This window comes from Camelina sativa, unplaced genomic scaffold (assembly GCF_000633955.1).
Source record: "Camelina sativa cultivar DH55 unplaced genomic scaffold, Cs unpScaffold00669, whole genome shotgun sequence".
In the NCBI taxonomy this organism is placed as follows: Eukaryota; Viridiplantae; Streptophyta; class Magnoliopsida; order Brassicales; family Brassicaceae; genus Camelina; species Camelina sativa.
In genome coordinates this window covers 27369-36598 of record NW_010921806.1, presented here as the reverse complement: position 1 = coordinate 36598, position 9230 = coordinate 27369, and the positions used below count along the sequence as shown (strand labels likewise).

Sequence of the window (9230 nt, the reverse complement as noted above, 5' to 3'; positions counted from 1 at the left end):
CAGCTTTCTCTCATACTTACTGCAGCTTGGCCACAGATTAAATCTGTTAATGTTAGATTGATGAAAATGACGTCAATATTCAAACTTGTTTTTTACACCGTCTACAAAATTTTCTGTATTTATCCATGTTTTTTTATTAAATCTCTTTTTACTTCGCCACTTTTCAATTCCTCCTCTCCAATGATAAATGCAAACAAAATAGTATTGTTCAATTGATGTCTCTCAAAGGGTTCATAATATTAATGACATTAGTGTGGGTGGCACCAAATGTTTATGAAGTTCCATTGATGCCTCCCAAAAAGGTTCAGAATTTTATCCTTGTACAAAGAAATGATGAGACATGACAGTATGATCCACCTTCATCTTCCACTTTCAGTTTAAAGGCTCGGGCTCCACTACTGGTGGTATGCAATCCACTTTATATCGAAGAGTCTTTGACAGAAGAAAAAAAAGACCCCGATGAATAGATCCACATTAATGAAAGCAACGAAAAAATGGGCTAAAAAGGATTCTAATTCACTTTGTCTACCGCAAAATGTTAAATATCACCCTACCTTGTTGAAGAAAGTTGAATATGAATTATCCCATACAAGCTTGTAGTTTCCAGCCATTAAGGTAGAGAAGTTTCCCTGCAGTATCCCGAAAACAATTACCTAATTACCTAATGCAACACAGCTACGCAGAGCAACAACAAAAAATACACCAAAAGCTTCCCCACAAAATTGACATAGCACTCACCTGGTCAGCTTCATACCGACGGTAAGGTAATATCAGCTGAAATTAGAAAAATTCACCCTCAGAAATTCACATGATTGAATGGATATATTATAGAGTGAGATTATATATATGCTAGAAGTATAACCATACAGTATGGTAACTAATGACCAGACTCACCGTCTTTTCCCCTGAAGCACCTATGTACTCCACGCTAAATCCAATATCCTGGGAAATAACAACAGAAGTATAAATAGAAACCACAAAAGCTGAAAACCTATCTTAGATCCCATCCCATGTCAAGAAACAACAATTCCTGTCTTTCACATGAAAGATCATCACAGGACAAGATACGCCGTAAAATAAGTGTGAAAACAAAGATAAGCAGAGTCTTGCAAAAACAGTAACAGACACAACTTTAAATCGAAATACAGAAGATAGAGACATGGTGATTTTCTCGACAGGCATTTTAAAGACCAAAAAACTAAGTTTCCTGAAAACTTAGACAATTACTGTAGCTCATAAGAGAACAAACAAGACACCACTGTGATTCTAGAATAATTCTGAAGAGGGAAGCAAAACCAAGCAAGAAAAAGCAATCAAACGATTTAAGGTTACATAATGGGGAAACATAGCGCGGGTTAAGAAATTCAATACCATGCTTATCTTGCCTTGCATCAAGGAGAAATCCCAAGCAATATATGAATTTTCGGATTCCACCATCAATGAGACCTAGAGAAACAACAAGAACAAACATCAATACTTGCGCCAGACTCGGCCGCAAGTGCTTATCATATGGTTTGATTTTTTTTCTCTGCCACCAGAAAATGTGAATGCCACACACACTACTGTCGTTAACATCACTTTACACTTTTTAGAACACAGTAAATTCAGATGGAACTAGTGTAAAAAGTCTCAGAATGGCAAAAAAAATAGTTTCATTAATAAATAAAAGCATCTGAGGAGAACATATTACCTCATAGGTTCTCCCTGCTTGGACAATTATCTCCTTGTACTCCTCATTGTCCCTAAGAAGTACAAACTCTTAGAGCTAGAAATCGTGAACTGAAGTGAGAATCTAGTGAATGATGGAAGCTAACCTTGAGCCCAATATGCCAGCTGTATCTGCTGAAATGAAGAAGGGAGAATTGGCAAATACATCGCTGGAAAAGCACAAAGTGAAATGTTAATGTTCTTCAATAGTGAGAAAGCAATTCCTAAAGCCGTCCAACCTAAGTAATATTGGAACTATGGATATAAAATTAAAATTTTAATCAAAACCGACAACAGAGTAAAACTGAAAAAATAACACAACTAATGAATTGGAGAGAATATCTAATACTGTATTAGATTTATCTCTTAAGACTAATGGGTATGCCTTTGCGTACTAGCAAAAATCTTAACAGATTAAGAATGGATTAGGACTAAGAAAACTAAAAAAAAAAACAAGGAGAACAAACCTAAAATAGACATAAACGTAATCGTCCTTAACTCTTGCAGAAATGTTTCAAAAGTAAAGTTTCCCCCAGTGTTGTGTTATCGAGTAGATCACTAGCAACCTATACTAGATAGAAGATATAGCTACCCACGACCAAGCCCATAGAAAGTGATATGGTACCTGATAAATGTGACGAATCTTTCAAACTCAGAAGTGTAGACAATAGAAGCTTCAGACAGGAGATTCATTTGGTCTCTACTCCTGCTCATCGCACATATAATAAAATTTCACTACCTCTAAATGGGAAGGTTCATTGAGCACTTCCAGCTCGATGATTATTGACTTGAGTTAATTTAAGGCAGCTTACGTTAACAAACAATAAACCAAAACAAGGAAAATATCATCCTACTATCTTACAGTTTGAAAGTATCATATCTATCCCACAGAAGTGATAGGAAAACCCGAATTGCCATCACCATTTTTGTGAGACTATATAGAGGGGGTCCATAACGTTCTCGCTGTTCTTCCATTGGCCTATACACGAGAACAATAATTCTGTCAGTTAAAGGTTCTTATGCAACCTGAAACTTCTGCCATAGTAACCAAACACTCATTGTCTATGTAAAATGAGACCAAGGTACATACCCATCGTCATCATTTATTTGTCGAATAAAATCCAACAACACCTACGAGGTATGAGAGGAGAAGAATCAACAACTAAATCAATCGTCTAAATGCATGAGTATGCTGGAACGGACAAACCATGTAGCATATGCGCATGGGTATTGAGGACTATTGGCGGATTAGAATAAGGAAATTAACCATAAAGATGTGATAAGAGACTGATAGTGAGGAGAAGGCGCGAAAATCTGTGTAAAAAAGAGTAGAGATGGGTAGGGCATACCTGCGGAACTCCTACCAAGTACTTGACCAGGGTTTTGTAGACACCAGTGGCAGAGCCTAGTTGAGCCAACTGTCTCCTCCTATATAAAAGTCAATGAATGCATAATCCAGATTCCAGACTCTAAGAAGAAACCAGAAGAAAAGCATCAGTTAAGAAATCAGAAACAGGCAGGCTCACCTCTCCATTTGCTGCTTCCAAAGAAGAGCATATCTGTCACGTATGCTCCCTCCAGAGCTAACCAACGCATCAACCTCCGCCTGTTTGTTCCTCTCCGACCTCTCCTTCTGCTGTCTAACAAGTGATCCCCGGAAATCTTGAGGCATGTAGGTCATAACTGCAGAAAAGTTAAATAATATACTCGTGTGAGCCCTGTTTCAATTTCTTCTATGTATAAACAGTGTCGGCGTAGAATTAATTAAACCTGTGCTGAATATGCGCTCTGAATTCTTCGTCTGGAAGGAAATCATAGCAGTGAATGCGATATCAAAATTGTCTTTAAGATTCCGCAAAATAGAAGCGAAATCAGCATCTTCGGATGTGGAAGGTTCCCGAAGCTGCACGCGAAACCAAATCAAACAAGAGAGAGAAGTCAACTCACCAGAAGCAGGCCTAGTAGAGGCAGCATGGCTCGGACACAAAAGGAAACTAAAAGATTCACCTGAATAGGCCAGCGAGATGGTTGCAGAAGAAACAATATCTCCTCCATCTGCTCCCGATTTTTCCACATATTCTCATCAATTTTGTGAGGGGGCTGACGGTTTGCTTCGTCAATCAGTGAAGTTTCCCCTAGAAAGCAAACCCCAATAAAATCAGAAAATTCAAAAGCAGTAAATTGAGAATCTACAAATTGCTGATACTATCGGATCGGGAACCTTCTGAAGGGGGAGATTGGACGGTTAGTAGCTGAATAAGAGTAGTGATGTCAGAGGAAAGCCGAGAAACGTCGTCGGAAAGAGGAGGGAAAGGATATGTGTCGTAGTATGAAGCCAGAAAATCCCGGGTGATAGGCACAAGGCCTTCCGTTGACGCCATTTTCAAATTCTCTGCGCGATCTACTCACTCACTCACTCACTCACACACACACGCACAGACCCATGCCACCGCCAAGCCAAGCCAAGCCAATTCTCTCTCTCTATCTCTATCTCTGTGCCGGCGAAGGGAAGAGAAGACTAATTGAAAAATGAACGATGAATAGGTGGACCGTGGAGTAGGAGGCATATTTCTTTTGCTCTTCATAAACACTTTGGATCCGTAAGGCTTGTACAAAGCCCACTGGGCCTTTATTTATGCCCACTGATCCTTTATTTACTAGAAAGCGAAAGGAGTCCTTTGTTTCGTCGTCTTTGTTTAATGTTTATGAATTATGATGATGAATCGAAAGCGTGCACAGAAAATCTGTGAGTCTAGTTTATACGCATCATGTTTGTTGGTAGAAGAAAGAATACTGTTAAATGGAGCAAGAAGTACAATGACACGACTTGGGAACAAAGGCGCAAACGCCAAAGGGCTTGTTGGGAAGTTGGCAATTGATGCCGAAACAGCAAGGCATCGTGGCACAAGTGGTGGAGGAACAGCATTTGCACTCTAAGCACAACTCCAATGGCGTCATCAGCTTTCTCCTCCATACTCTGTACTCCATGACCATCTCCACCTCCACTGGCCTCATTTCTTCTCCATTTAGCCCCACCGCGTCTCCTACACATGACCCCAGATAGATGAGATCCGATCCGATCTACCACAACTACTTTTTAGCCATTGACAAAAGGAAACAACGTATATTCACCTTGGCCGTGGGTCGTAACCAGAATCGTCGCAAGCAAACCTAACAAAATCACATAATGCAAGCTTGACTCCATATTTCTCCTCGGTTCGCTAGAAAGATTAGGCGATACCAAGATCTGTGTGGTAGATAAAAAGAGTGAGTGTTTAGTGGGTCACTCCTCCAGATCCCTAAAAGTCCAATCATAGACAGCGAAGGCAACATCTACTTCCAATCACATGTGTATTAGGGCGTCTTAGGTAACTGTTCATCGCTATGCTATCCTTCTATTCACACAGTACGCACAACGTTACCAAACCCTTCATGGTCGGGTAGTATCCACTTGTTAGAAAACCATTACTGCTTACATAAAAAAAAATCACCTTGGAGTGGATAAGGTGTCTGCTACTACAAGCACATTGCATCAGAGTGCCTACTAAACAAGAACCACGCTCAATCATAATCATACAAGACTCTAGACGGATCAAGAAAGTTAAGTGGCAATAAACAGCAGCATTAACAACAACAACAACAACAACAAAAACAACGATTTTTATCAACCAGACCTTTGACTCTGGGAGAAATTGCGCAAAAGGAGACACAGCGAAACCGATTATGTACACTTGACAGTAATCACCGAACTCTGCATGCTGCAGGTCCACCTGGTGAACAATTTGGATTGGGTGACCTGCAAATCGCACCAGGCCCAACGTTCTTTCCAAACCTCCGGTGCATTCTGTAATCAGGCACCCCGCCCATTGCAAATGCAGCTCCAGCTGCAGTTGTGGCACCAGGGATCAGGGCATCACCTGTACACTGCAAAGGTTCCAAAGTCTCAACCACATCGCTCATCAATGGCCTAGCTTTCGGGTTCTGGCTAAGACAATAATACGCCAAGCTGCATGCTTTCTGAGCTGCCCTGACAGAGTACTGGTTCTCCAGTCTTGGGTCAATTATTTGCAGCAGTTTTCTTTTATCATTTAGCTTCGGCCGAGCCCAATCAACCAAGTTCTGCTCTTTGCTAGGTCTTGTCTTGTCCACTGATTTTCTTCCTGTCAACATCTCTAGAAGTACAACTCCAAAGCTGTACACATCACTTCTAGCCGTCAGGTGTCCTAGTTCATTAGTAATTGAGTCAAGTTAGTGTTAATTTGTGTAATGGTTTAAGCACTTATTGTCATGCAAAAAGAGAGACTATGTTCCTCGAAATAGTTTTGTGAAATAGAAATGCATACGCATGATTCAACATCTCAAAAGCCACAATCCTATATGTTAAATAATAGCAAACTACTAAAGCATAGAGGAAGTAGCTCAGGCAATGTCTTTATTATCTGCATGTGGCACTGACTTGCAGCAGAAATAGAAACCCACATTCAGTTAACTAAAGCGGCTTGAACGGTAGGACCTATATAAACAAATGATCATCACTCCCGGCATAGACTGTGTGAAAGTAAGACATTACAGGAGCTACCTGTCAAGATTGTGTATGCATCTAGGAACAAAAAAAAAAGTTGAAAGAGATAGATCACGCACCAGTCATCACATATTCTGGGGCAGCATAGCCATAAGTACCCATAACTCGAGTTGATACATGTGTTTCATCACCCTGGGGCCCAGCTTTAGCTAAGCCAAAATCTGAAAGCTTGGCTGTGTAGTCCTGCAGGTTCAAGCCAAGCAAGGATATATTAGTTTTGGTAAGGTATTCCCAACATCTTGGAGGAACCTTTGCAGCAAATGAAAGACTAGTTACCGAGTCAAGCAGTATATTGGAAGTCTTGAAATCCCTATAAATAACCGGTCTTTCAGCATTGTGGAGGAAAGCAAGACCTTTCGCAGCTCCCAGAGCAATCATCATCCTTCTAGACCAAGATAGCGGAGCTGTGGTTTCTGAAGTAAAGCCATGGTGACTTGGTTAAAGACTAGACGAGCATGACCAGATTAAAAAGCGGAATAAGTGATAAACAAAAAATGTGCAACTCTTGGGATATATGTAGGAAGGAATCAACCGCAGAGCAGAATAAAAATGGAGAAGGGTGTCGGGATTACTTCGAAAGAGGTGATTCTCAAGGCTGCCTCGCAGCATGAACTCATAAACAAGCAATCGGTGATCGTCCTCGCAGCAGTAACCAATAAGCTTGACGAGGTTGGGATGACGGAGCTGGCCGAGGAAGTTGACCTCGGTAAGCCATTCGCGGTGACCCTGTAGGCCCTCCTTGTTAAGGACCTTGACGGCAACAGGGAGAGACTTGAGGCCGACGCGGAGATTGTCATCAATGTAGCCCTTGTAGACGGTGCCGAAGCCGCCTTCTCCGAGTATATAATCTGGGCGGAAGCTCTTAGTGATGGTCTCGAGCTCAAACAAAGTGAAGGGGATGACTTGGGCATACGAAAGAGGAGTGCAAGAGTCGTCCCGGAAGCGAGGAGTTGATGGATCGCTCAGATCTGAGACAGAGCGGGAGTGCTTCTTCTGGAGCTGTTGGGCTGCGAGGTGAACCAAAGAGAAGAGAGATCAGGAAAAAAAAAGAAGCAAAAGGCGAGCGAGTGAGAGATATATAAAGAGAGACAGAAGAAGAGAGAGAGAGAGAGACCTTGAGCTTGAGGAGTGAAGACGGCAGCCTCGTCTCTAGTACCGCAGTTGCCCATTGTCAGCAGGTCGAAGGAAGTGGAAAGGATCTCATTCTCAATCGCAAAGCTAAGCACCTCCGAACCGATTACCGATTTAAAACCCTAATTGCAATCGGAGAAGACAACGAAGCTCTCCTCACCAACGCACCACTGAGACTGGAAGGAAGTGCTCTCTCTGTGTCTTTCACAGTTTACAGCAGGAATTAAAGTTTGACAGTCCACTCCTTGTTGCCGGCACCAATTGGGCTTTACAATTCTTTATCATGTAGGCCTTATTAGTGGGCTTGCTTAGGCCTCGTATATACAAGGCCGATTACTGTATATCCTTCCCAAAGCAAACAAAAAAAGAAAAGACTACTATACAATGCACTCATTATATTGCCTTGCAGAGTAGGTTACGATACAATGTGACACTGTCGATAATCGATGGCCGGATAACTTTGTCGATTGTACTGGCTTTTCTCCATCCGGCCATATATTATATTAGGAATTTAGGATAACAAAGTTATCAAAAAGATCTTAAGTTATCTTTAGATCTGTTTGTTGTTAAAAGTTTGAACAACAAACAGATCTAAAGAGAGGAAGCGAACAAGGCAAACCATAAAGTTCATGTCTCGGTTATAAAACGAGACTCGGTCAATTATCACAACAGTGCTTGCCTCAGCACCACCCAGTTTTAGACATTCGATAGCTCCTCTATCAGTCTGAAGATATCAATCAATGTAAAAAAAAAAACAAGAAACATTCAGCAAAGTGAAAACCCCCTAAAAGTTAAACGAATAGACTATTAGACTCATCAAACAAACAAGACGTTTTATAATTTAGATTAGATATTTCATTCATATACCTTGATTTCTTGACAGCTTCTTTCACTTCAATTTCCATGGATTGAACTGCCAAAACAATCCAAATAAACCTATGACTGGTCCAAAAGCTGTCTATTAGGAAAGACAAAAGGAAAAGAAAAGAAAATAATGGAGTACCTTTTTTCTCAGGTGTGGGATAGCATGAGATGTACAAGGGCGGACAGTGATAATAATAGCAGACTCTAGCTCGGAAATGTTTTGGCTGACCATTAGAAGGATCCATACCTTCAAAGGTAATGAAATACATTACCGAAGCAGCACCAGTCGCGTAAAAATTGGCTTTGATAGCCTCGACAAATTCATATTTTGTATCCTGTGTTTTCGAAACAAATTAAGGGTAAACCAATCGTAAACGAGAACAAGCACCTTTCTTAAACAAAGAGACTACACTTAGTATTCGACTTTCCTTTCATTGTATCTCTCAAGAGATTCCCGAGACAGCCGGTACATTAACTCTCTGGTGGTTTCGGGTTCCATGACGTACTCATTGTTATCATCGAAATTAAGAGGTCGGTAATTAAAAAGACAGCGGAACTGCTTGAAGTCAATGTCGAAACCCTATATGATAAACCAAAGATTCCCCCACAAAAAAATTAACAATAGCATTTTCCAAGTAGAGAATATGAGATTACTCGCACTAGACTCCCCACAAATCAACAACATACAATAATATTTTCTAACCAAGAATATAACACTATGTTTTCAGGGAATGAAAAAAAAAAAAAAGTCAATCATAAAAGACAACTGAATAAAGAAGAACCCTAACCTCGCTCTCGATGACTTGTTCCTTGATGATGCGTTCCTCTTCTTTAGGCGAGAGATTAGGCTCTTCGTTTTCACCACGTCTTATATAAGGAATATACACATCCTCAGGATCAGTACCAGGCACGTATTTTAAATTCGCTGGTATTTCCATGATAGTCC

The 9230-nt window shown here is 40.7% G+C and overlaps 3 protein-coding genes across 6 annotated transcripts; all 3 read right to left on the bottom strand.

The window, feature by feature from the left end:
- Positions 1–186: 186 nt before the first annotated feature.
- LOC109124442 lies at positions 187–4264 on the bottom strand. The gene is made up of 15 exons (XM_010498520.1): positions 3929–4264; positions 3715–3842; positions 3478–3610; positions 3234–3390; positions 3057–3135; positions 2798–2838; positions 2570–2686; positions 2333–2413; positions 1815–1877; positions 1691–1742; positions 1372–1446; positions 895–942; positions 739–774; positions 555–629; positions 187–432 (listed from the first exon to the last, which is right to left on the bottom strand). The coding sequence occupies exons 1-15, from the start codon at positions 4086–4088 to the stop codon at positions 373–375; spliced, it is 1305 nt and encodes a 434-aa protein (XP_010496822.1). The 5' UTR covers positions 4089–4264; the 3' UTR covers positions 187–372.
- Positions 4265–4426: 162 nt separating this feature from the next.
- Positions 4427–5508, bottom strand: LOC104773848. 3 transcript variants are annotated; one of them, XM_010498516.1, is made up of 4 exons: positions 5382–5471; positions 5199–5248; positions 4840–4954; positions 4427–4751 (listed from the first exon to the last, which is right to left on the bottom strand). In XM_010498516.1, the coding sequence occupies exons 2-4, from the start codon at positions 5238–5240 to the stop codon at positions 4504–4506; spliced, it is 405 nt and encodes a 134-aa protein (XP_010496818.1). In that variant the 5' UTR covers positions 5241–5248; positions 5382–5471; the 3' UTR covers positions 4427–4503. The 3 variants fall into 3 exon arrangements, with proteins under 3 accessions (XP_010496818.1, XP_010496819.1, XP_010496817.1); XM_010498517.1 differs by lacking the exon at positions 5199–5248 and having other exon boundaries at positions 5382–5508; XM_010498515.2 differs by lacking the exon at positions 5382–5471 and having other exon boundaries at positions 5199–5297.
- LOC104773849 (serine/threonine-protein kinase At5g01020) lies at positions 5162–7716 on the bottom strand. Of its 2 annotated transcripts, XR_002037193.1 has the most exons (6): positions 7404–7716; positions 6862–7296; positions 6566–6702; positions 6349–6472; positions 5382–5930; positions 5162–5248 (listed from the first exon to the last, which is right to left on the bottom strand). XR_002037193.1 is itself a non-coding variant. In XM_010498519.2 (5 exons), exons 1-5 carry the CDS (start codon positions 7456–7458, stop codon positions 5449–5451), a joined length of 1233 nt encoding a protein of 410 aa, XP_010496821.1. In that variant the 5' UTR covers positions 7459–7716; the 3' UTR covers positions 5222–5448. The 2 variants fall into 2 exon arrangements, 1 of the variants encoding a protein (XP_010496821.1); XM_010498519.2 differs by having other exon boundaries at positions 5222–5930.
- Positions 7717–9230: the final 1514 nt, after the last annotated feature.